At 40.4% G+C, this 27,118-nt stretch overlaps 1 protein-coding gene across 3 annotated transcripts in view; it reads left to right on the top strand.

Moving 5' to 3' along the window:
• Positions 1-27,118, top strand: part of IFT140 (intraflagellar transport 140) — an 88,762-nt gene that overhangs the window by 5,990 nt on the left and 55,654 nt on the right. For 2 of the 3 annotated variants that reach the window (XM_075436234.1, XM_075436233.1), the window contains exons 2-14: positions 751-926; positions 2,171-2,392; positions 4,874-4,995; positions 5,674-5,816; positions 11,263-11,438; positions 12,546-12,637; positions 13,748-13,854; positions 14,646-14,794; positions 21,707-21,910; positions 22,277-22,349; positions 23,821-23,912; positions 24,790-24,917; positions 26,541-26,658. In XM_075436234.1, the coding sequence (XP_075292349.1) occupies positions 780-926; positions 2,171-2,392; positions 4,874-4,995; positions 5,674-5,816; positions 11,263-11,438; positions 12,546-12,637; positions 13,748-13,854; positions 14,646-14,794; positions 21,707-21,910; positions 22,277-22,349; positions 23,821-23,912; positions 24,790-24,917; positions 26,541-26,658 (1,773 nt within the window). In that variant the 5' untranslated portion in view covers positions 751-779. The remainder of the gene's footprint in view (positions 1-750; positions 927-2,170; positions 2,393-4,873; positions 4,996-5,673; positions 5,817-11,262; positions 11,439-12,545; positions 12,638-13,747; positions 13,855-14,645; positions 14,795-21,706; positions 21,911-22,276; positions 22,350-23,820; positions 23,913-24,789; positions 24,918-26,540; positions 26,659-27,118) is intronic. The other variant, XM_075436235.1, reaches the window with a different exon arrangement.

Here is a 27,118-nt window from a genome sequence, read left to right as displayed (position 1 = left end):
GTTTGTTTGTTTCACCAGGTGTTGGCATTATTTGCTGATAGCTCTTGAAGTGTTATTTTCCAGCTGTTTTTCTTTTGAAACCAAGCCAATAAGATCACACAACACAAATCCCACAGACCATCTCTGTAAATAAGACATTAAAGATTGTTAGTGACTTCCTCCATTTCTAGCACACAAGTCTGAAAAGAGCATTGCTTTCTAGTTCTTCTCTGTGGAACGTCAGCACCTATTGAGTATTTTCGTTCAAATGTAGGTAACAGATAGTGTGAGTTAAACTGATACTGTGTAATTTCAACAGTACAAGCTCCGAAGTGGTGACAGCTGTTAAAACTTACTTTGAAAGCCCAGATATGAGACTTTACAATGTAAAATCGCTCTGTCTGTGTGTTAATTGACCTCTTTGGGTATGAAGTACTGGAAGTAGCTTTCTGCTAAATTCTGAGTTATTTCAGACTCCTCTGAAATAAGCCAGCTCAAGTCACTGGTGAGAGGTTGGTACTAGCCTGTGCACATTATGAATCTGCAGACTACAAGGCTCAGTATTCCTCTGTATTTTTTAAAAATACCACTTTGACCTTTTTCATGTCTTGTGTAGTGCGTATTAACAAGATGATGTCGTAGCTTTATTTTTTCCCGATTTTTTTAAGCGTACTTATTACATATAGCATATATATAATATACCACATATATAGTGTATGTATATCATATAGTTAGGCATACCTGTTACAAACATTTGTTTCCCTGGTACAGATTTGCAGTCTGTGACAGCTTCCATTGTTATGGCTGTGTATGTGGATCATCGAACAAAAGCTCCAGATTCAGTTGCCTCGACTTCTCATATAGTATGGCACCCGCTTCATCCACTCCTGGCAGTTGCTTCCATCAGCACAGCATCTGGGGGCTGTGTGGATATCTATCTGGAACAGGTGAATATTCAGCAGCTTTGCTTTTGGGCTTGATATTGTTTTGCTGGTTTGAAACTTCACTTTTTTAACGTATATATTTGCAGCCTTACTTATGCTCCTTGACTCTCTCTGGATTTTAATTACTGTCCATGTCCCAGGCTATCTAGGGCACGTCAGATTCATTAGCTACTGCTTACATGTATTTTATAGAAAGGTCTTCGTAAATTAAACTGATCTTTCCATTGAAATTTAATTTTTACAGTCTTCCAGTTTTGTTTGTGATGGTTACCGATTCACTTTTTGCTTCTTCTAGTGTGAGAATTTCAGGCTGAAAAGTAAAATGGACACATGCTGCTGCCTTTTTGATTTTTTTTTAACTCTAAGCAAATAAAATGTACAAAGAAAGGTGAATTAAAAAAATCATTCCTCCACCTTGAGACTGAGCTGATTTGCTAGACTCAGCTGGTTCCATTTGAGTAGGTTGTTTCCTAGTATGGTTTCTGCCTGTAGACAGATAATTTCCTTTGCGTACTCTAAACTTTACACAAGAGGTTTGCATAGGAATTTGGTTTGCATAATTTTCAGGAAAAAAGTGTGCTGTTTAGAGAAATGGTACTACAAACTATCTAGCAGCAGACGTACTGGAAACATTTAAGTGTGTTAATGAGTAGCCTATAAAATGTATACTTTTCAAAGTGTATTATGAAAAATTGTCATCCAAATTTTACAAATGGAAAAATAAATACATACAGAGGTTAAATGATTTGCCTGAAATATTATTGCAAGCCATGCACAAAGGAGGGTCTACCTTTACGAGCTGTGTAAGCATTAGGTTATTGTGTCCTCCGTGAGGTGCTTTATTCTTTTTCAAAAGTTCTTTTTTTTTTTAACTTGAAACATGCTTGAAGCCGCCTTATCCTTCATACAGAAGTAAAAGCTTGATATTCAGTGAGAGCTGCTCATGTGTGCTGTGAGGAAAGAATAGCCTGGAAAAGCAGAGCGAGGCAGTCACTTAACACTGCTGTGTTTTCATTAGCAGTTTGCAAGTGGATGTACTGCATGTTGTAGCATATTTTTATGCACGTGAAATAGCTGTAAAGAGAATTTGTGTAGCTGCTTCCTATCTCTTGTGGGTAGCTCTATTACATGCCAGTGCTTTATCACAGATAAATATCTTGTTGACTGGGAAGTGAATCTGAAGGTTTAGCTGCATCCTTGTACTGAGTTTCCATTGTACTGAGCTTGCGCTTTATTTCCATTTGTAGGGAGAACACGTGTCTGATGCACATGTTGAGAGAAGCTTTCAGGTCACATCACTTTCCTGGCACCCTTCCAGACCGATTCTTGCAGCAGGCTGGGAGACGGGAGAAGTTGTGATACTTAACAAACAAGACAAGGAGCACCACGCTGTACCACCAAATCATAACGCCAAAATTACAGTCCTAAACTGGAGTACCAATGGTACCCACCTTGTGTCTGGTGATAGGGTGAGTAGTTGAAGTGCCAAATGTGTGTTTAAGGTTGCAGGGGCGTCAAATTTCCTCTGTTTAGGTACAAATAAAAACTGCTAGGGTATAAAATCAAATCTCTGTGTTTTAACTTTTTCTGCAGTACTCGTTGCTATTTTATTAATTTAGCTTTAAATAAAAGTGTATCTAATCTCAGTATGTGCTGAGCGTACTATTATGAGGTTATTTAATGGATGGGCTAAATGGCGCTTAGCCGATTTGAATTATTTGCTCCTGTCTATGTACGAATTTTGTGGCAGATTCAGGAATAAAACCCAGATATTGAGAAACAAATTCCAGCTACGACATACTCATCTGTAGTGAGTGCACAGCAATGCTCACAAGTACAAAAAACCCAATGCTAATCTTTCTTGCTCTGTTTTTATTAATACTCTAAAAATGAGTCAAACTTACTGTATTGAAAATATATCGTGGACATACTTGAAATGTGACAGTCTTTATTTCTTGATGAGCTGGTTGCCCTTGGTTGCCCTTTTGTACAGTGAAATGAGAAACTAGCTATTGAATACTTAGTATTCGTAGAAGATTCTCATTTTGCCAGTTCTTGAGTCAGCAAATGAAAAAAGCAAAAAAAAAAAGGTGGTATTTGATATTTTCCCTGATACAAACTTAAGCTTGTCCAAGAATTTCAGTTCTGCTCTTTAAGAGTTCTTACTTAGATGAGTCAGAGGAAAGTACAATTTTAAATCATTGTTCATAAAATCCTCTTGTTGACAACAGATTCTGTTTCTGTTGACAGAAATTAAAAATTTAATCAAAAATTAATTTATCCTTTTCTTTATTAGAAAGGAGAAAATGCTGCCCAGACAAAAGAAGGTGATGCACAGAGTAACTGAGACTTTATTTATATGGAGATAATACATTAATGTAGCCACAGCTTACATTAACCTCACATTTATGAACAAACTTTTTTCGGATTAATTTACTTGGTGCCAGATCACAGTAATGAAGTCATCTTAAAACAGATACAGCCATTCGTATAGGCAAATTTAACAATTTTATAAACTCATCCTAACTGCTCCTCTGATGAGAGTATTAATCAAAGGTGAATAAGCAACAGTTTCAAGGAAATACCTGAACATGACAAAACAAAACCAATGCATGTGTTGACATGAATAGTCTTCAGTTTCGTGTAGTTTCAGTTGCAGTAGTTGGAAAGATCAACATTTCTATAATGAAAGCCTATTTATAAGGCAAATAGCCTTTATAACAAGAAGCTAAAGCTTTGGGTTGTTAAGAATTATTGGGAAGATACAGGATACCTTAGAAGTGAATCTTACAGACGATAATGTCAATATCTTTTGTCCTTTTCAAATACCATTTGAAAATAGACCAGTTCTGCATCCTTTCTATAACCAGTCACTCTTAGAAGAGCTTTTTTATTTCCAGTCTCATGTGTTCCAAACTCAGAATTGAGTTTGCAGCTAGGTTACCTGGATTCAGGATGGGATATCTAGAATAGGATGGAAGGAAGGTCAGCGGCTTTATAAAGCTGCAGGCTTTTCCTCCAGCTTATAAATGGTGCAGGTGTTCTTAGTTGGGGTCACTGGAAGTTGGTGACATTTAAAGCTGAGGGGAAAGTGAGAGGAGGAGCCAACAGGCCATGAACTTTCGGATTATAGGATCCTGCAGTTTCCAGAGGTAACCAACAAATGTATGAACCACAAGTGGCCTCTTGGAACAGGAGTACAGGGGTTTCACAGATGCACAGCTGTGTCACATTCTTTGAGCTGTAAGAGACAGCATTGGACTTAATAAACAGTTTTGGGTGGTATAAATATCATCTTACTGCAGAAAAGAAGTTAAAACTTTGATTCTTAGGGAAAAAAAAAAAGGAAGTGTTGCCTTGGAAGGCCTCAGCTCCATCTTGTGTGGCTTCTAGTTAGAATTGTGAAGAATAAGTGTTTTCAGACTGTACTACTGCTACTGGTCTTTCACTTTAGAAAGACTATACTCCACTGAAAGCAATAAAGAAAAGTAGAGTAAATTATAACACCACTTTATTGTTACCTATCTTAATGAAATGAGATTCATCTTGATATTGCAAATTGTTGCTGGTTTTTTTCATGTAATGCTTACACAGAGTGCCTTGAAATGCAATTTGGTTCCCTAAGCACGAACATAACAACAACAATAAATAGTCATCTTAAAATTCCAGCTATGAGGCTGTAGTGTTAAGTCAGTTTGTTGGGATGGTTAATGTGCTGAACCATCTTTTTGCTTAAAGTCAGTAACTTCACTTTAAATAAGCAATTAAGATAATGTTAAAGATAATTTTTATTCCTTGTGGCTTAGTTTTAAGTGGGAGTAAGTGTATGTGTCAGCTAAATGAAAGGAAAGGTGTTGCTCTGTCATTAGAATATTTTTATATACACTAAGTAGCTGGAGTCTGGATTCTCATCTGTATTCAGTGTGTAATAAATTGTTGTCTTTTTCTAGCATGGCATCTTGGTTCTGTGGAGAATGGACCAGCGAGGCAGAGTGCAGGGTCCTGCCCTGCTGAAACAGGAGTGTGGAAAATGTCTGTCTCACTGTGTCTTTCGACCACCTCTGCCTGGCGAGTAAGTACTGTGCCCCATCAGAGCACTGGTAGATCAGGTCTTTCTCTTGTTCCACAGAAAGAAAATACTACTCACAGACAAAACCTTTTTAAAAATATATTTTAAAAAAAGTTGTTCTCCTAACTGACCTTTATTTCTAAACGCTTCTCCCACTCTAGTAGCTGGCTGTGTCCTGTATGCAGCAACAGATCTTTTTCCTTTTGTCCATACCTTTCTCTCTGTTGCTGTTGACTCTTCGTCCTTTAGTTCTTCTAATTAGCAGTGTTGCTGCTTGTGAAAAGCAGAAAGAACACTAAAAACACAAGTATCCCTGAAATTATTGGCAAGAATAATTAAATTAAATGTCAGTTCTTAAACATTATTATTTCTTTCCTCTCCAAGCAAGACATAGGAAGCAGCTCTAGTAAAAAAAAAAAGAATTTTACTTTCCTGGGTCAATTCTGTTTCACGTCTCTGTAACAGTAGTAATGCTTATGGAAAAAAAGCTGAAACAATGCAAATGAAAACTAGTATTAAAATTTTACTTTGCATCTTTATGAGTTTATAATTTTTCCAATCAGTGTATGAAACATCTTTATTCTCTCTTTACAATATCTTTTATTAACTACTCATCCATTCTTTGAGACGGAAAGTACTCTGTTATGTAAGAAACTGGAAATCAAGTATCTCTGTTTGCAGGGACTTTTTACAGCTGGCAAAAGCAGCTGTGAATGGTGATGAGAAGGCCTTGGATATGTTTAACTGGAGAAAAACTGGAACAGGAGCACCTCTGAAAATGGGAGTCCAGGAACGGCTCTCCTTCTTTATCACTTTGACCGATGGTAAGAGCAAAACCGTTTTTCCAGTCTGATAGAAATTTGTCTCCTTAATGCTTCAAAAGAGCTCAGTGCACGATAGTCTTGTTTTCATATATCCAACATCTAGAGTGTATCCATATATCCATCATATTCATATATCCAACAGGATAGAGTATTCGTAGGAGTTGAAGAATGTTTGGTAAGAAGAAAAGAGTGAAATTGTTAAAATCTTAGCATCTTCAGGGTGAGTCTTCTCCAGGACACCATAGGTATTGGATTAGTCAGGTTCCCGAAGAAGTGAGTCTAATGAAAGTGATCTCTAACACCTAAGTGTGAATAAAATAAGAAGTTGTCAGCATTTTGTGCAAAGCTTCAAAATAGTGTGCATTGTGGTTTTTTTTCTAGAAGTAGGCAAATGCTGCTAGAATATACCTTTTAAAATAAATTATTAATTTACTTTTTCACTTTCTTCTCGTGCTTTGAAATAATGCTTCAGTCTAAGGAAGCAAAATCTTCCCTGCCACTTGTTTTCCCCTCTCCCTTTTACTGTTCTGGGTGCTAGTTTGCTCCCAGCTCATTTTCTTCCTACCCAGCTGTTCTCATGATGCCTTCTGTCTCTCTAACCTGTCAACTCTTTGGACTGGAGCCAGAATGTCTGTGACAAGTATTGTAATGAGTATGTTTCTGGTAGGCGATTTCAGTAGGTAATCCCCTCAATTCAAGTGTTAACTACTCAAAAAAACATTGAAGTTATGCTAGTGCTGCGGCTCAATTACAGTTTGATTCAGTATTTGGATTATCCAGAATGAGACCCATCATTTACAGCAGTATAGCTCCCGTATGATTGCAGGAGTGGCACTGTCCAGCTGCGTGTTTGTTTTGCAGAACGGTGGGCTGTACCTTCCCTTGATTAGTGAGTTATGAGCCTCTTCACTAGATACGAACCATTTAAATGAAAAAGAGGTACAGCACACGTCTTAAACATCCAAGGCTGATGTCATTGCTGAGCCACTCTCCATCATCTTTGAAGGTCCTGGAGGACATGAGACGTGCCCAAAGACTGGAGAAAATCCAGTGTCCAATCTCAAAAAGGGCAAGAATGAGGACCCAGGGAACTACAGGCCGGTCAGCCTTACCTCCGTCCCGGAAAAGATGATGGAGCAACTCATTCTAGAGGTCACCATTAAGCAAGTGGAGGAAAAGAAGGTTATCAGGAGTAGTCAACATGGATTCACCAAGGGGAAATCATGCTTGACCAATCTGATAGCCTTCTATGATGGCATGACTGGCTGGGTAGATGAGGGGAGAGCAGTGGATGTTGTCTACCTCGACTTCAGCAAGGCTTTTGACACTGTCTCCCATAACATTCTCCTAGGGAAGCTCAGGAAGAGTGGGCTGGATGAGTGGTAATTGAGGTGGATTGAGAACTGGCTGAGTGGCAGAGCTCAGAGAGTTGTCATCAGCAGCGCTGAGTCTAGTTGGAGGCCTGTAACTAGTGGTGTCCCCCAGGGGTCAGTACTTGGCCCAGTCTTGTTCAACTTCTTCATCAACAACCTGGATGAAGAGTTAGAGTGTACCCTTAGCGAGTTTGCTGATGACACAAAACTGGGAGGAGTGGTGGATACACCAGAACGCTGTGCTGCCATTCAGCGTGACCTGGACAGGCTGGAGAGTTGTGCGCAGAGGAACTTGACGAAATTCAACAAGGGCAAGTGCAGGGTCCTGCACCTGGGGAGGAACAACCCCATGCATCAGTACAGGCTTGGGGTGGACCTGCTGGAGAGCAGCTCTGTGGAGAGGGACCTGGGCGTCCTGGTGGATGACAGGTTAACCATGAGCCAGCAGTGTGCCCTGGCTGCCAAGAAGGCCAATGGGATTCTGGGATGCATTAGGAGGAGTGTGGCCAGCAGGTCGAGGGAGGTTCTTTCCCCCTCTACTCTGCCCTAGGGAGACCCCATCTGGAGTGCTGAGTTCAGTTCTGGGCTCCTCAGTTCAAGAAAGATGAGTAGCTACTGGAGAGAGTCCAGCGGAGGGCTACAAGGATGGTGAGGGGACTGGAACATCTCTGCTATGAGGAAAGGGTGAGGGAGCTGGGCTTGTTCAGCCTGGAGAAGAGAAGGCTGTGAGGGGACCTTATAAATGCTTAGAAATATCTCAAGAGTGTGTGTCAGGAGAATGGGGCCAGACTCTTTTCAGTGGTGCCCAGCGACAGGACAAGGGGCAATGGGCACAAACTGAAGCGCAGAAAGTTCTACCTGAACATGAGGAAGAACTTCTTCCCTCTGAGGGTGACGGAGCACTGGAACAGGCTGCCCAGGGAGGCTGTGGATTCTCCTTCTCTGGAGATATTCAAGACCCACCTGGACAAGGTCCTGTGCAGCCTGCTGTAGGTGACCCTGCTTCGGCGGGGGGGTTGGACTAGATGACCCACAGAGGTCCCTTCCAGCCCCTACCATTCTGTGATTCTGTGAAGGAGAGAGTCTTTGAGTGGCTGTGCCTGTTGCAGCCTCGCTTCCAGAGCAGGTGTTGTGGTGGTGCACAGCTCTGTCTGGGGACAGGCTGTGTCCGGCAAGCTGGTGCCCTTCACAGCTTCTTTCGTGGGCCTCCTGTTCAGACTTTGGAAGTTCAGTCAAATGGCACTGACTGTTTGTTTTGAGTAGTCTCATTGCCTAGGTTGATTTGGGCATATGTATTTTGTTCTTAACCTAATGATCTGTCATAACTTCAGAATCAGTTAATGTTTTCATAGGGTTTAAATGTGACCTGTAAATTTCCTCTTAAGTACAGATTCTCAGCCCAAACTTGTTTAATAAAAATGAATTAAAAAAAAAAGTCTTATTTCATGCTTTTAAATATCTCAGAAGAGATTTGCCTAAAAGCAATACAGCATCTTTTAAAGCAACACTAAATAAACAATGAAGCTCTTCAAAAAAGGCCAAAACAAAATGAAAAGACCTCCCAAGTTTCAAATACTTATTAGTCTAGATATATTTTGATGCTTTCAAAACACTGATCATTGCAGTAAAACAATATATGCAATTCAGGTAGTATGTTACATGAGATGGTTATATGAAAGAGAGGATGCCTGAACGGATAACAGTTTTCGGAGGCTGTTACGCAACACTTTCCATGAGCACAAAGAATCATCTGCATTACCGAGCGTTTGAGATGGCTGGCACAGCTGTTGGGACATAACCTGAATAGTGGAAGTCCTCCTGATATTTTTACTGGCTGCACCCGTGTTTGTCCTTGCTGCAGACATTTTAGGTCATCAGTAATAATCCTCTTCTGGTTCCCTTTGTATTTCCTAAACAGCATACACCACCTGCTACTGGTTGTCTTCTGAATCTCAGAGTTATTTGCTCTACTTAATTAGCTCAGATGTGTTAACTTTTGAGATTAGTCTCTTGTGTGACACAATGTGAAGACTTTCTTAAAGCTACTCAGAAAGGTGTAATGCTCTCCCTAACTGCCTAAGCAGCTTCAAAATGGGTAGCATTATCGGTGCGATACCTGATACTTGTATGGTAATATCCAAGTATACAGAAGGTTAATTTAACTTCTGAAACAATTTCAGATGGCAAATAAAATCAAGGACTGTCAGTTTCTTGTAGAAGATCCCATAATACTGAGATTCAGTAGATGATCAGTTACTACAATAAATAGATATCTATGTGATAGAAAATGCTACGTTGGAGAATTATCCCAACAGTCCCCAGTATCAGTACAGACTGGGTGATGAGGGGATGGAGAGCAGCCCTGCCAGCTTCGGGGTACTGGGGGATGAAGAGCTCGACATGAGCCACCAATGTGTGCTCACAGCCCAGAAGGCCAGCCATGCCCTGAGCTACATCCCCAGCAGCGTGGGCAGTAGGGCGAGGGAGGTAGCTCTGTCCCTCTGCTCCGCTCTGCTGAGACCCCACTGGGAGTCCTGCGTCCAGCTCTGGAGCCCTCAGCACAGGACAGACCTGGACCTGTTGGAGCGAGGCCAGAGGAGGCCCCAGCAATGATCCGAGGGCTGGAGAACCTCTGCTGTGAGGAAAGGCTGGGAGAGCTGAGGCTGTTCAGCCTGGAGAAGAGAAGGCTGCAGGGAGACATTTCAGTACTTAAAGGGGGCTTATAATAAAGATGGAGAGACACTTCTTTCCAGGGCCCATACTGACAGGACAAGAGGTAATGGTTTTAAACCGGCAGAGGGTAGATCTAGATCAGATGTAAGAAAGAAAGTGTTCAGTATGAGCATGGTGAGGCACTGGCTCGGGTTGCCCAGAGAAGCTGTGGCTGTCCCCTCCCTGGCAGTGTTCATGGTCAGGTTGGACCGGGCTTTGAGCACCCTGGTCTAGTGGAAGGTGTCCCTGCCCATGGCAGGGGGGTTGGACTAGATGATCTCTAAAAGTCCCTTGCAACCCAAACCATTCTATGATTTAACCAGAGAAATGAAGTTATCTGTTCAGTGTTTTATTTCAGGGAGAGAATGAAGCAGTGTGGGAGAAGGTGGGAGAGGAGTTTGAATTTTTTTTTTATACACTTGGAATGTAGAGGATGATAATGTATTTGCAAGAGTGTTGGAAATGAAAACATTCTTTTTAATTAGGTACATCAAATTGCCTCCTGGGTGTAACATTTTGGCATGGATCCTTAATGTTCATTCTTACACATTTGTGTTTTCTATTTCAGCTTTTGGGGGAAAATGTTTTTTCATTTCATGGGGTTTTTGATTTGCACTCATTTGAAATGCTGCATTTATATAATATCATGATTTGCTACGAAATTATGTATGTGTGTGTCACATGAGATCTGTCAGATTTCGATGACTCCATTTTTTTGGGTGATTTCTGTAAATACTAATTCTAGGGTTTTTCACTGGATAGACCTGTGCATGATTTATGCAGTATTACAATTTAACCAGATGATAATGGCTTTTAAATTGTTGATATGTGCTATAGTTGCCAAGTCACACACTATGTTGTCAGTGTTCTTAGAAAGACAGTAACCCGTAACCTGTTTGCTTGTGAAATTCATGTAGAAAAGCTGTATTTAGTGTGTGTAGTGGAGCGCTTCTGAACAATGAACAGCTGCTTATCCCCAGTTTTCTATAATCTAGTCTCTGCTGTGAATTGTACCATTCTTCTTTCGCAAATGAATATTCATACTGAAGATTTCAGAAGCCATCATTCATGCACCTATATGCAGAAAGTTTACTTTTAGTTTAAAATTATTTAAATGATGCCATTTAAATGATTCCCCTTTGGATTTCCTAGATAGAGAAAAGGTGAAGAAGTTTTGTTTTATTTCTCTGTTCAACTGTCATAGTGTGTATCCTGAGACAAACTAGAAGACAGAAGAATTGTGATTATATTTACCTTTTCAGCACTCGAAGAATATTTTATTAAGGTAGAAAGCAGTAACTTTGATTTTTGTAGCTAAAAACCGTTAACTAAAAACTACACCTTGTTTCTGTGTACTGCAGGTTCTGTGCATTATGTGAATGAGAAAGGAAAGACAAGGCATGTATCGTCCACAGACGGTCTGGTCCAAAAGCTTCTGTTCATTGAGAAGAGAGAGGTTTTAGTTGTAATAACAGAGAACCTGCAGTTGTCCTTACATGCAATTACTCTTGAGGGAGAGGCAGAAGAACTCATGAAGGTAAGAGTCAGAGTACAGGGTAAAGTTGCAATGTTTAGTCTTTAGAAGAATTAGTTAAGGCTTCTGATTATCACTTTTTTGCTTACAAATGAATCAACTCTCATCTTTATTCCACTTTTAAATGAGCATATATTTGCTCATCAAGGTATTACCTGAGAAGCAGAGTGATATGTTATTGAACTTGCACAGATGGTTTTCATCTTGCCTTCCCGTTTTTTCTTGGTTTCTTTCATTTTGACCTTTTGTTAATCCTTTTGCACTTCATTTACCTTGTCTCAGTGAATTAGAGAAGAACTGAAAATTACAGTGTAATCAAATATTTGTTAAAATGTCTTGTGGATAATTAGTTGATAATTTGCGTCTTCGGTTTTATTGTCATCAGTCACTCAGAGCTGCCTTGTCTTTCAAATTAGTAGGAACAGTACCTCCCTTGGTGATGTTGTTGTCTGCAAATGTGAAAGGTGGTTTAGTTCTCACATTGTGAAACTGTTCATCACAGCTGCAAAGGCTATGAAGCTTTTAAGAAATAACAATGCCCGAGTCACAGAATCAAAAATCATAACATAGTGACCCCAAAAGTATTTTATAGGGGCAAAAAACAAACTGACCTCATCCAGCTCTTATTGTCACCTTGGCTCAAATAAAATACTGTACTGGTGGAGAATACTGCCTGCGGTGATGGAATACAAACCTTCACCTTCATAAGATTTTTTTTTTTTCTGTTTATCTAAGATCGAAAAAGACTGGGCACTCGTGTATGACAGGAGTGTCCACTTCTTATTATTTTTGACTAGAAGTAAGATTTGCTATTTCACATTTTAAAGCATTTTTTATCAAATTCTAAGAGAAGATCTAATACAAGAGAAAAAACTGCTCCTTAGCTACTTAATTAACTGACTACAAGGTTTCTTTTATTAAATTTATACATTATGTACTTGATACATTTAGTGGTGATCACTGCCCGAAAGAAACTATTGGTCTATCTGAACTGGCAGACAGGTGTAGTTATATTTTAAGACTTTAGCTGAACTACGCAATTCAGATGCCTACTGCCTTTCAGTGTGTTCCTCCTACCTAAAAATTTATTTATTTACTTATGGTTAACAGGTGAAGTTGAGTGGGAAGATGGGTCATTCTGCAGACATCATTTTAATAGACCATAGCCTTGTTGTTACAGCACTAGGTGAGACGGTCATCAGGTAAGAATCCTGTTTTAAAGCTGTTCCACCTGCCCAGGAGAAGTGCCAGCTAAAAGGTTTGTGGTCTGCAATGCACTGAATATTTTACTGAGCTGTTTGGGATTTTTTTACCAATAATGAAACAACTCCCAATGCTTTCTAATTTTGTCTCTCAAAATAGAGAATTAAATGAAAAATCTGTTTCCTTGAGGACAAAAACTAATTCTATAAATCTTTCTTTCTTGTTATTTTATTTTGTCAGGCAGTACTACACAAATCTGTTCCTTTGAGTGCTGTTATTGATTTCTTCTGAAAATATGTGAAAAAGCCACTTTGCTGTTCTTTCCACTGTTACTGTCTGATTTTTAGAATAGTCATAGCATCCGCAACACGAAAAAAAGCGCTTGCTTTTCAGGACGCTTCTCTGTTACTATGATACAAGACAAGTATTTTGGTTACTTCTACCCCTAGTTCTTTAAGTATGTTGTTTTGCCGTGTTGCTGTGTTACTGTGTTCTGTAGTTTTTAAAAAAGAAGTATTAATATTTTTCTTGTCTTTACTATGACATGCTGTACCTGTTTCCTCTAAGTTTTTTGGGGGAGGGGCATGTGCCATTAACATCGGTAGTTCATTTTCTTGAGCCTCTATCTGCTGCTATCAGACAAAATCATCTGTTAATTTTGTGAGAATGTGCTAAAGACCAAGTATCAAGAAGGAATATGTTCGATGACCATATTTAGTTCTAGAAAATAAATCTGGAATCCAAAGGACTACTGGTTAACCAAGGAATATTCTTAAAATAGAGGGGGATGCATAAGTAGGGAGGAGGAAAATTGCAGCTAGACCTCACTTCTTTTCTCTTCCTTCATTATTAAAGCTGGGTTTGCCTCTTTTCTTCATAGGACAATATCACAAAACATGCTGCAGAATAAAAAGTCAAAGGAAAAGGAAGGAGATTGTTAAGAAATTCACATTCCAGAGACAGCTGCTTGCAATTTAATTTTAAAAATTGAATGATGTGGGCATTATGGAAATAGTAAATTAATGCCATATACAGCATCCTATTGACTGTGTTTAGCAAGACACCTGGAAGGAAAAGCATTGTTAACGCTCTTGTTTTGTGTACCTTAGGTTCTGGGATTTGGATCGAAACGAGAACTATGTGCTCTCCCCAGATGTGCAATTTGGCTTTGAGGGAGGGGAATGTATTAACTGTATTTCTTACTGCAGTGCTAAAGGTGAGAAATAACATGGCAGCTGTGATCTCTGGATCCTAAACCTTCTCAAGCCTCAATGCGCTGTAGTCATTTCAATATGTGTATCTTGTTGCTGAGGGTTTCAGTAACAGTATGTGATGTAGAAGTGTTTTAGTTCAGATCAGGAGTGCGCTTTTGAAGGTACAATGAGATCATTTGATACCACGCTTTGTCTCCATGTGGAGTTGTCTTCCGGCACACAAGCTGGATTCCCTTTGATAACACTGAACTGGTACAAGTACTGCCAGAGTACACCTAATGCACTCCAGCGTGTTATGGGCATTCAGTTTACAAGCCCACACTAGAGCTAATGCAAAGTAGAACTCACCAAACCTGTATAGCATGGTCGTCAAGTCCTGAAAACTGGTGTTTTCTACAGAGCTACTCCTATACATCACTGTGTGTGCCAGTGTAGGCATAGCTAGTGTCTACTAGAATGGTTTTCAATGATGACTTGCCCATGGTGACTACAAAATTAGCTATTCAAAAATAAATAGTTGAAATAATTGTCTGATACATTTAAAAGATAACTTCATCTGGTAGCTTTGAAAATGTGCCTTGCCACATAAAACTTCTCCAGTTGTTTCTCCAGAAAGTTTCTCCATTTCAGGACTAGGATGCTGGTTTGCAGGAAGGCAAAGAAATAGGTGCTGCTAGAAGGTGACTTCTCAGTACCTGAGAACCAGAGCTAGGCTGGCTGCTACTCTGTATAATGTGGGTTTGTTTTTCTGAAGTTTAAGACATGAAATGCCTAAAAGGTTTGTGGATGGCAGGTCTTTTAGCAGCTGGTACTAACAAAGGGAGAATAGCTATGTGGAGGAAAGAAGCCGGATCCGATCAGAGCATGCGGGCTTTGGAGGGCAAGGAGAAGTGGAAGCTCCAGGCACCTACAGAACTTGAAGGAAATGTCACTCAGATAAAGGTAAGACGGGACAGAGTCTTCTTGCACGTTAGTATGACTTCACAAATGTAAGATGAATAGATCATCTTTGTGAAACAGATTAATATGATCTCTGTCACACATACATGTGCACCAGTAGAGGCTGGTCCTCCTTCAGAAGGAGGAAAAACCATCCCAATCAAGTAACTTTTAAAATTGAAATGGGCAGAAATATTCCCTGTTTGTAGCTATTCTGTTACAGGTAGGGTTGAAATGCTCGGCAAGATAACAGACTGAAATGCAAATACATTTCTCTGTCTGGGGGTCAGGGCATCATCCTTAAATCCAAACATCTCTTCATTATATGTCTCATTGACAAACCCTTTGGATTCAGCACCCTGAAATTATTTTCTGGAAAAGATAGATTGTCAGAAATGTCAAATTTACATACATTTATTAAAATAGCAATCAAGAAAATCTGATTAAATAAGTGATTTTATTTGTAGATAATTTTCTTCTTTTTAGTTACTTTCTCAGTGTAAAGTTTGCTCTTACTGATAATTGCAAAAATATAAACATGTATTTACAACCAAATATATTTTGGTGAGAAAGTCTGCCAGCTAGAAGGGAATGCTATATTTTTACACACAAAATGATGTTTTCAGTTGCTTTTTTGTCAGGAAATGTTATTTAGTTTGCTAGATAATTTTTTAATGTGTGACAGTGTCAGACTAGATGTGGATGATAAGTTTTTTCTCACAAATTTGCAAATCCAATGCTTTAAAACATTTCTGCTGCTATTTACAATATTTTTAATGCTGTTGGGTTATGATAGTACATAGCATAATATTTATTTTTTAACCCATTGTCTGTTCAGTGTCAGGGTGCAGCATTTTTATCTATTTATAATATTTTCATTGGTCACAGTAAGCTTAAACTCTCTATACTTATGAGCATTTTGATATATACGAAAGAGAAATGCTGAGCATTACAATCATAAATTTAAATTTTAAAAGTTTTACAGTAACAGATAGCTTTTTTTGACTACCACCATTCTGCCAAAAGGCAAAGCTTGTGCTTTTAGGTTCTCCAGCATTTTTGGTTGGTTTGTTTGTTTGTTATGCTCTATTATAAGGTTTTTTTTCCAGGTTTTTTAGAGTTTCTATTATAGCTTTAGATTATTCTGTTGCTGTGCTTAATATGTGAGAACAACAACCATTATTTTTTATATATCTAGTGCCTTTGAAGAGAAAGTAATTTTATGTTTTCTTTTATTCTGTTTTCATAAAAGAATGGAAAGTATTAAAAAGCAATGGCATTTGCCTTTCTGGATTGGCATATAGCAAGAGTCTGTATTAGAGTCTTACTTACACAATTAAAACAGAAGTACTGTTATAAGTCAAGAACCCAAATCTTTTGTTAAGATGCTTCAGTAACAAAAGGTCCAGGATATAGGAAATAGTGCGTGCCATTAGTATATCATACATCTGCTAGTAAGTTGAGGGAAGGGAAGAGATATAGGTGTTTGTCAGCCTGACCATTCAAGCATTTTCCAGATAACAGGATATGGAGTGCTGTCCAGAAATAGCACCTTGTTCCCAATGTTTGTTAGCATAAACAAAAGCATTGCCAAACAATTGCCAACAATCACTGTGTTTTTATCTCATGTTAGAGAGTTGTCTTTAATTATGGAAACTCTAGATTGTTTTTTATTGTAATCTCTGCATTCGAAAAAATATTTTGTAAAATATTTTTTAAATGGTTTAATATGGAATCTTTTGTTAATTCCTATAAAAGGCTTTTTCTATATTACCATGCAAAACTCGGAATAGAAAGCCATATACCATGGTGAGGTCAAAGGGCTGCAATAAGTTCATTTGACTCCTTGCCAACCTCATCTTTTTTCAGCTTGATATGGTGGCTTCAAAAGAGAGATGGTTGGGAAATGCACTCTGGCTCATCTGTTGTGCAGCATAGTATCTAGTTAACTGTAACTAAGTGCCATTAAAAAGAAAACCCCAAACAAACCTTGCAAAATAGCTTTATTTCTTAGTTCATGCTCTTGAATAAGATGAAATCACATACTTTGAAGGGATTTTCTGCAGCTCCGAGAAACTTTCTAATTTATCTAGCTTATGAAAGTATGTCTGTATGAATGGTCTCTGGCAGATTAAAAAAAACCACACACACACAAAAAACCAGCCCCAAACCCCTCTGCCTGTTCCCTGGCCCAGCCCTGGGGTAGCTTCTGTGCTGAAGCTGTGCAGTGAGCTATGGACTGTGCTTATCAAGAAGCACTGTCGATGGTGTGTAGCAGCACAGGAGTAGCACCCCTGCACCCCCACGCATAGTTATAGCTGTCAGACTGGAGTTTCGGTCGCTTCTGGCTAACGTGGTATGTGTCAAGAGTTCACGTGTAGTCAGCTGGTTGCCACTGCTTTCTGAAAAGAATCATCCTGTGGTGGGAATAAACATAAATAATATGTCAGACACGCTTGTTTAACTGTGAGTGTAGAAAGAAAGAAAATGGGGCATTACTTTAACAATAGAATTCATCAGCTGCATGTTAGAAACTGTGTCTTTGCAAGCTGTCTTGGAAACAGATCTTATCTTTCTCCCATTGAGTTTTGTAAGGTATTTTCAGTTTTAGAATTGCTCTGTGTGGGTGCTATTTTTCAGTCTTAAAAGCAGAGAAAGATAACGTTCATAGAACTCATTGAAAAAGAGTTAGCTGAATCATGGAGATTCTTCCAGCAGAAGGGAGTTGGAAGCCATGGTGCTGCTAGAAAGCTACGACCTGGTTGTCGTTACTGAAACTTGGTGGGACGAATCTCACAACTGGAGTGCAGCTATCGATGGCTACAGGCTGTTCAGAAGGGACAGGCGAGGAAGGAGCAGTGGAGGGGTTACCCTCTATGTCAAGAAATGGATAGAGTGTGAAGAGCTGACTCTGCAGAATAACCACGAGCAGGTTGAAAGCTTAGGAGTAAGAACAGAGACCGAGGCAACAGAAAGAACCATGTGGTTAGTGTTAATATAGGCCACCTGATCAAGGGGAGCCTGTTGACAAAACAGTCTTCCTCCAGCTCCAGGAGGCTTCACACTCGCAGGCTCTAGTCCTGCTGGGGGACTTCAACCACCCTGACATCTGCTGGAAAAGTAGCATGGCGAGCTGTAGGCAATCCAGGAGACTCCTGGAGAGCATTAGGATAACTTCTTAAGCCAGGTAGACATCCCTATTAGAGATGATGTGATACTGGACCTGATGGTCACCACCACAAGTGAGCTGATCAGTGACATCAAGCTTGGAGGCAGCCTGGGCTGCAGTGAACACACATTGGTGGAGCTCACAGTCCTGAGGGAGTGAAGAGTCAGACGAAAACTAAAGTCAGGACCCTGAAATTTAGGAAAGCAAACTTCCAGCTGTTCAAGGAGTTAGTCAATAGGACCCCCAGGGACAAGGGAGCAGAACAGAGCTGGCAGACCTTTAAGGACGCTTTCCATTTTTCCAGCAAGAGCTCTCAATGCTCAGGTGTAAGAAATCAGGAAAGGAAGCAAGAGACCAGCATGGCTGAGTCAAGACCTGCTGTCAAACTAAAGGGCAGGAAGGAACTGCCCAGGCAGTGGAAGCAGGGACAGGTAACCTGGGAAGAGCATAAGGATGCTGCCCGGTTGTGTGGGGATGGGGTCAGGAAGACCAAGGTGCGACTGGAGCTGAACTTGGCAAAGGACGCAAAGAATAATAAGCAGGGCTTCTAGAGGTGTGTCAGCCAGAAAAGGAAGGTCAAAGAAAGCATAACCATCCTGATGAGCAAGATTGGCAAACTGGTAACAGTGGGTGAGGAGAAGGCTGAGCTACTCGGCAATGTTTTTGCTTCAGCCTTCACTGGCAGGCTGTCTTCCCACAGCTCTTGAGTGAATGGACCGCAAGATGGGGCTTGGGGGAGCAAAGTCCCTGCCACTGTAAGAGAAGATCAGGTCTGTGACCACCTGGGGAAGCTGACCATCCATAAGTCTATGGGACCTGATGGGATCCATCCCAGAGTCCTGATGGAACTGGCTGATGTAGTTGCCAAGCCACTCTCCATGATATTTGAAAAGTCGTGGTACTCAGGTGAAGTCGTGGATGACTAGAAAAAGGGAAACATTGCACCCATTTTTAAAAAGGGTAGAAAGGAGGACCCTGAGAACTACTGACCTGTCATTCTCCCTCAGGAGTCCGTATTGGGACCAGTACTGTGCAATATCTTCACTAATGACCTAGAGAGTGGGATCAAGGGCACCCTCAGCAAGTTTGCAGATGATGCCAAGCTGAGTGGTGTGTTTGACATGCCTGAGGGATGGGATGCCATCCAGAGTGACCTGGACAAGCTCGAGAAATGGGCCTGTGTGAACCTCGTGAGGTTCAACAAGGCCAAGTGCAGGGTCCTGCATCTGGGTCAGGGCAACCCCCAGTACTCTGTTGGAGTGGGTACAGAGGAGGCCACAACAATGATGTGAGGGCTGGAACACTTCTGCTGTGAGGAAAGGCTGAGAGAGTTGGGGCTGTTCAGCCTGGAGAAGAGAAGGTTCCAGAAAGACCTAACTGCGGCCTTTCAGTACTTAAAGGGGGCTTATGAGAAAGATGGGTGCAGACTTTCTAGCAGGGCCTCTTGCGATAGCACAAGGGGTAATGGTTTTAAACTAAAAGAGGGGAGATTCAGACTAGATATAGGGAAGAAATTTTTTCAGTGCGGGTGGTAAAACACTTGCACAGGTTGCCAGGGAAGTAGTGGATGCCCCATCCCTGGAAACATTCAAGGTCAGGTTGGACGGGGCTCTGAGAAACCATGTCTAGTGGAAGATGTCCCTGGTCATTGCAGGAGGGTTGGACTAGATGACCTTTAAAGGTCCCTTCCAGCTCAAACTGTTCTATGATGAGGCCTGATGAGATGCATCTGCGGGTCCTGAGGGAACTGGCAGACGAAGTTACCAAACCACTCTCCATCATATTTGAGAGGTCATGGCGGTCTGGGGAGGTCCCCACTGACTGGAGAAGGGGCAACATCACCCCCATTTTTAAAAAGGGAAAAAAGGAAGACCTGGGGAACTACCACCTCACCTCTGTGCCTGGCAAGATAATGGAGCAGATCCTCCTTGAAACCATGCTAAGGCACATGAATAGCAAGGAGGTGATTGGCGACAGCCAACATGGCTTCACCAAGGGCAAATCGTGCCTGACCAACTTGGTATCTTTCTATGATGGAGTTACAACGTTGGTGGACAAAGGACGGGCAACTGACATCGTCTACCTGGACTTGTGCAAGGCATTTGACACAGTCCTGCATGATGTCCTTGTCTCTAAATTGGAAGGACATGGATTTAACAGATGGACCACTCATTGGATAATGAACTGGCTCGATGGACGCACACAAAGAGTTACAGTCAATGGCTCGATGTCCAGGTGGAGACCAGTGACGAGTGGTGTGTCTCAGGTGTTGGTACTGGGGCCGGTGCTGTTCAATATCTTTGTTGGCAACATAGACAGTGGGACTCAGTGCACTCTCAGCAAGTTTACCAATGACACCAAGCTGTGTGGTGTGGTTGACACACTGGAGGGAAGGGATGCCATTCAGAGGGACCTTGACAGGCTGGAGAGGTGGGCCTGCGTGAACCGCATGAAGTTCAACAAGGCCAAGTGCAAGGTCCTGCACGTGGGTCAGGGTAATCCCAAACACAAGTACAGGCTGGGCAGAGAGTGGCTCGAGAGCAGCACTGAGGAGAAGGACTTGGGGGTACTGGTGGATGAGAAGCTCAACGTGAGCCGGTGATGTGCACTTGCAGCCCAGAAAGCCAACCGTATCCTGAGCTGCATCAAGAGAAGCGTGGCCAGCAGGTCGAGGGAGGGGATTCTGCCCCTTTACTCCGCTCTCCTGAGACTCCACGTGGAGTACTGCGTCCAGCTCTGGAGCCCCCAACATAAGAAGGACATGGATGTATTGGAGTGGGACCAGAGGAGGGCCACGAAGATGATCAGAGGGCTGGAGTACCTCTCCTACGAGGACAGGCTGAGGGAGTTGGGGCTGTTCAGCCAGGAGAAGAGAAGGCTCCGGGGTGACCTTACAGCAGCCTTCCCGTACCTGAAGGGGGCCAACAGGAAGGATGGGGAGGGACTTTTCACAAGAGTGTGTAGTGACAGGACAAGGGGGAATGGCTGTAAACTAAAAGAGGGCAGATTTAGATTAGATATTAGGAAGAAATTCTTCATCATGAGGGTGGTGAAACACTGGCACAGGTTGCCCAGAGAAGCTGTGGCTGCCCCCTCCCTGGAAGTGTTCAAGGCCAGGTTGGATGGAGCTCTAAGCAACCTGGTCTGATGAAAGGTGTCCCTGCTCATGGCAGGAGGGTTAGAACCAGGTGATCTTTAAGGTCCCTTCCAACCCAAACCATTCTATGATTCTATAAGGGGAGAAGTGTACTTTTGGATCCCTTTATTTATCCATCTGATATCCACTCTTTGCTTAGGGAATTTGAACTACATTGACTGAAAGGGCTGTCAAAACTGCAGAAATGAATATGGTAATCAAAAAGAAACTATGCATGCTACTTGCTTTTACAGATCGCAGCATTATTAAGCTCTTTAAATACGTGATGCTCTCTTGCAGTGGTAAATGTAAGGTGGTGCCATAGTATCTTAGGAAAGAAAAGTGGGTTTAATTTAAAAAACAGCTCCTCCTTTAGACTAAGGGATTCTGAAGAGCTGCATAACAAGCATAATAGTAAGAATCTGTAAGAATTCCTAGTCTTTGACTATAGTTATATTTAGATATTAGAACTTTGTATATGTATAAAAATGTTTATTCTATCCTAACCCTTGTCATCTGTCTTGGGACGTTTCTGTGACTCTGTGACTGTTCAAGATCTTAGATGAAATTGTGTGGTGGCTTTTTTTTTTTCTCTTCCCATTGTCTGCAGTGGAGCTCCCAAAAAAACCTGCTGGCAGTGAACATCATCAGCTCTGTGGTGATCCTTAGTGAGCAGGCCATGTTGTCTCATTTTCATGAGCAAGTGGCTGTTGTGCAAGTGTCTCCCAACCTGTTCAATGTGACCATCTTCAGCACAGGAACCACACACAGTCTTCATGTTGATATGAATGTTAATGGAGTCTTCACTACTAAGGTTAATTGTTTGTTTGTTTGTTTTTTCATTTATTTGCCTGTTTGCCTAGTTAGGTGTATGGAGACCAAAGTTTCTAAGTCTTTAATATAACCCTTTTTTTTATATTAAATTTATTGTGTAATGGAAGTATTGTTATGATGGTAGCAATGATGCTGTGGTGGAGCTGATTTTCGGATCACACAGTGACTCAGTAACTCTCTGAGTGCTGACAAGAGAAATTTTGGGTTACCAAAAGCCTTCCAACCTAATACACAGAGGAACTAGTGAATGGTGGCTATTGTGTGGAAGGTCTTGGAGTGTTAGTGCATGTGTATGATTTGAAAATAAACTTATGTATATATTCTGTTGCTTTTTTGTTTGGTTTAGGATGCTGTAGTATTCTGGAATGGGAAGCAAGTTAGTGTCTTTGAGCGCTCAGGAGATACCTTCAAAAGTGCAGGTAGGACTTAGAACACTGATCGGAGTTGCATGCTTCTCTTCCTCCAGTTATATGTTCTTTTCATTCATGATAGCTGATGGACTCTAATAAGAAGTGCAAAGTGTTTCCCATTTTGCAGAACAGAAAGACTAGGGTATAAAAAACATCAACAACGCCAGAACTCAAGTACCAACTCCTACATCTGTGCTTTATTTACTAAATATACTGGGATATAATGTGTGTGTTAACCTCAGAATATGTTGTTATTCCTGTATATGGCTAGCAGTGCGGCAACAGAGGTAAAACCAAAGATGATGTGCATCTGTAGGCATAAAATTAAAATACATATCCTCTTAAACTCTGTTCAGCTACGACCCAGTCCTGGAAGTACCTAAAGACTAAATGTACTTCATTCATAGAGTTCCTAAGGTACCCAAGTGTGTGACTGGCCTTGACAAAACCAAGCATCTTGTTGCTGTTTCCCACAGATTAGATGTATACCTGACTGTCACACCTAGACTTGAAAGGTATCCTCAGAGCTAGCATATCGTATAGGGCCTTGCACAACACATGATACAATGATAAGGCTGCTTCTTTTTAAGTAAATCATTCCAGCAGTTGATCAAGAACAGAATTTTTTTTCCTACTTTTGTAGCCGTAGCTCCTGTTGCCTTCTACAGATAGGTCATGATGATGAGGCTATTGAAGACTTATTTTTTTTTGCTTGGGAGAAAGTGTAATCAAAGTTACGTAGCACTTACATAGGAACTGGGACAGAGTGGGTTTTAGTCAAGCTATCAGGAAAATCTGTCCCATAAATTGCTGTGTCTACAGCGAAGTCAAGTAAATTAGTTTTTTGTATGATCAATTCTCCTTAAATATTTCTGCCTTGAGAAACAGATTGTGCAGAATTCCATCAATCCCATCCAAAATCTTGAGAGTTTAGGCTTTGTCTTCTAAGAACCATCAAGTGTTTTCTGGGAGGTGTCTTGTCTGTATTTGCTCATTGATTTTATAACTTTCCCATGCTGAATCAATGCATTACTACCACCAAGGTCCCAGCAGTCTCCAACACTCATGAAATTATTTAAGAGCCACTCTTGTTTTCTGACACAGATTCGTTTATCACTCTTCAACTGTAGTTCAGAGAAGGAAGGAATGAATTCTCTTAACGGAACCTCACATTGCACTAGTCTGTTTCTTGCTTTCACTCCCCGTATCAACTCTTTCCCCTTCCGCTCCCGCTTGTTATCATGGTCAGAGTGTACAAAACACCTGTTTTCAGTAGGAGTCTCAGCTTTTGGCTGTAGTGGCAGAATGGAAGAAAGTTGCGACCCCAAGGAGTTTGAGAATCAGTAGAGACCGATGGATTGAAAAATGGATTTGATGCAAGATAGTGGAAATGGAATGCTTTAAGTCAAAATTTCTTTTAATTTTTTTACTTTTTAAAAATCTGTTTATTGTAATGATGCCTTTATTGTGATTGTTCCAGGCTCTTTTCTTTGTGACTCTCCAGTTCTGTCCATGCATGGAGAAAATCTGTACACAGTTGAGCCACATCGGGTCCAGGTCCGCACTTGGCAGGTAGGGATGGTGATGATGAAACCATGAAGTGACAAATATGCCTTATTGTTTTCAAAGATTGGTGTTACAGCTTAGAAGTTAAGTAGATGTGTTGTAAATCTGTTAACTCTACCTTTGTCATAGAAAAAATATTTTGAGTATTTCGGCAGAAAGATCTTTGACGTTTTGTGTTCTTTAAAAAGTCTGTCACTTTAAATGCTACTGCAGTGTAACTAATAAGTATAAAAGAAAACAGAATTCTGTAAGGGGCAGACTTTAAGATGATCAAAATTGCATGCAGGTTGAATATGTATATGTATATTACTGATAGCAAAATGAACATACTGAATATTCTTATAAGATAATGAAAAATACCCCCTGCACATTTTGTGTGTTCCTGCAAAACCTTTTGCTTAACCTTTGCAGCATCTGCCAGTCTGTGAAAACTAAGAAGAGAAATCTAATTATTAGAGTTCTATGATACATAATTTTATTTAAGAAATAAATATTATATTCAGGAATGGGTGGGATTTATCACAATAAGGACTGACTTAATGTACTTTTGCAGTTGTATATTAAAGGACTTTCAGGGACTTGTATTTCTGTATCCCTCTTAGTTCGACAAAGTTGTATTATTGAAGAAGAAATTGTTGTGGAAGGATACATCTAAATTTTTTACTTTTTTGGAGGCTATACACCTAGTTTTCAACTTGAAACACATTGCATTTGTAGAGACTGTGTTTGTGTGCGTGTGTCTGTGTGTAGTTTGTCGCATTTTGCTGGCAGTGATTTGTCTAACATAGAAGTTCAGCAGTTAGTTACTTAACTTGGTGACAAAATAATTGCCTTCTAGTTAGACTCTGAACACACAAACCTGGTGTTACACATTTCTTCTCAGGGCACAGTTAAACAGCTGCTGGTGTTCTCTGAAGCTGAGGGGAATCCGTGCCTCTTGGATGTCTGTGGAAATTTTCTGGCTGTGGGAACTGATTTGGCTCACTTTAAAATCTTTGATCTCTCTCGCAGGTATTAATAAGCTTTTTAAAAATATCTGTTTAAAGTTGAGCATATATTTTGATGGGGGGAATATCTAGTTGGTTTTGATGTGTGGAAAAGTGATAGCCACTTTAAATCTTGAGACAATACATGCAGCCTATCCCTAAAGCAAGGGAAGAATTATTGGACAAATCATGGCACGAGTAACAATAATAATAATAATTTTTAGAAGGGGATATTGTGAGGGATATTTGTGTGTATTTGAAAGTGGGTGGAGAATTTATGGAGGATCAAGACAAGGATGTCACATGTTTCTGCTGATAACTTGACCAAGGCCTTAATCTCAGAAGAGCTGAAATAAAGAAAAAAAAAAAAGTTAGGTCTCGTATCTCCTAATAAATCAACAAACTTGATTCAGTGAATCCATGGAGGACGTGAACCTAGAGTTGTGGACACTCTGTTCTTCCTCTTGTTTAGATTAAGACAGAAGTTTTCTTGACTTTGCTCAAACTTGACTGTGTGTTCCCATGCGTGCCTGACATGACTTGCAGTTCAAAAATTTATCGCTAATGACAAATGTAATTTTGAAAACCTGAAAAACCTCAAGAGTGAAACAGATTCTGTTCTTCCTTACATACTGTCACCAGAGGAATGCTAAAGTCTAGTTAGTTACCTACTTGGAAGCTTGTTACCTGTGTTGAGATGGCACAGATTCGGCATGGGACACAATTTGAAGGTTATTGAATCTGGGCAGGTTGTAACAGCACAAATATTGGATTATGGTGTTTGATAGTGGAAAAAAAAAGTCGCTTAACACTTGGATGCAATGTTAAATTTTTGTGGCTAGTAATGAAAATAACCCCTTCTCAAATGATGACAGTATAGCGCTCTTTAATTTCAAAGCAAACATAGTTGGCTTAAAATAAATGAGAAGTCTAAACATGTAGCCCAAGAATGCTATTTTTACAGAATCAAAGATTTTTTTCATGGGCTTCTGTTATGGGTCTAAATTACTGTCACTTCTTTCGATCGCATTCTTTTGAGTCATGAGATTTGTCCTCTTTTTTGAATGATGGCTAAGTTTGTGTCTATACCAGCAGTAAGATTCTTCTGTGATAATAAAAAAAGCAGGGGAAGGAGGGGGGTGATGGTGTGTGTTTAGCCTGTAGCTGATACAGTCTTTTGGAACTTTTGGAGCGAAAGTGACTGGTAACATGACATAAATACCACTCCGCCAACGACATTTGTTTACTTCTGCTTCACAGTGTGTTTTGCTTACACAGAACTTTTATGTGATGGGCTATATTCAACATTCATGGTACTGTTCAACTTATGTAGGAAAACCAGACCTCTAAATTCAAAATTCTGGTAGGATGTTCCTGCTGTATGGCCTTGTTTTGGGAATCCTGTAAAAGCATTGAAGTTTATTCTTGCTGTTTCATTGAGGAAAGAGTGTCTCATTAACTTCTTCCTGAAAGAAAGGCAGGTCACAGCAATTCTCTGGAGAGGAAGCTGGAGTCTGGGGCAGTGGTGTCATAAGGTAGAAATAGTTTGTTTTTAAAAGTCTTACCCATAATTTGAAAAATGTTTTGGCTGATGCGTGTATTGCAAGTTGCTTGCCACCATATGATTGAAATTTATTCCTTTCCACAGAGAGGCAAAAGTGCACTGCAATAGCAAGAATTTCTCTGAGCTATTTCCTGGCCTTGGAGGCATTGCATCTGTCAAGTGCAACGCTAATGGCAATAAAGTCAGCATCCTTGCTCGCAAGGTGAGGCAAAGCTCTTCACTTACCATCCTAGGACCTGACCATCAGTTAACGACTGGTCCACTTCAAGAAGATTACTGAAGACACAAGATCATTTCTCAGAAATAAACCTGCATGTTCTGTGCGGTGTATGGAGTCTTGAAATGTCATGTCCAAGCATGTAACTAAACACTAAAATTAAACTATGTTAAAGTTTTGTACATTTGGTGAGAAGAACAACCACGAAAAGGAAGCAATATTTTAAGTACAAAAGCTACTTTGTAGCATTTTGAAGAAATCAAAGACTAAATTGCTAGAACAGAAAAACAGCAAGAAATTTCCTGATATTTCTTACAAAGAATATTCTTGTGTAATTACCAGTAAACAAAACTGGGAGCGTGAATTAGATGAGATAAACATATCATCTGAACTTTACCTTGTTTTTAATTTTTCCTGCATGCTTCAGCAATTTTTGTTTTCCCTT

This window comes from Opisthocomus hoazin, chromosome 15 (genome assembly GCF_030867145.1).
Source record: "Opisthocomus hoazin isolate bOpiHoa1 chromosome 15, bOpiHoa1.hap1, whole genome shotgun sequence".
Classification (NCBI taxonomy): domain Eukaryota; kingdom Metazoa; phylum Chordata; class Aves; order Opisthocomiformes; family Opisthocomidae; genus Opisthocomus; species Opisthocomus hoazin.
Note: the sequence above shows the minus strand (reverse complement) of the source record. Positions and strands in the feature narration are given on the sequence as shown.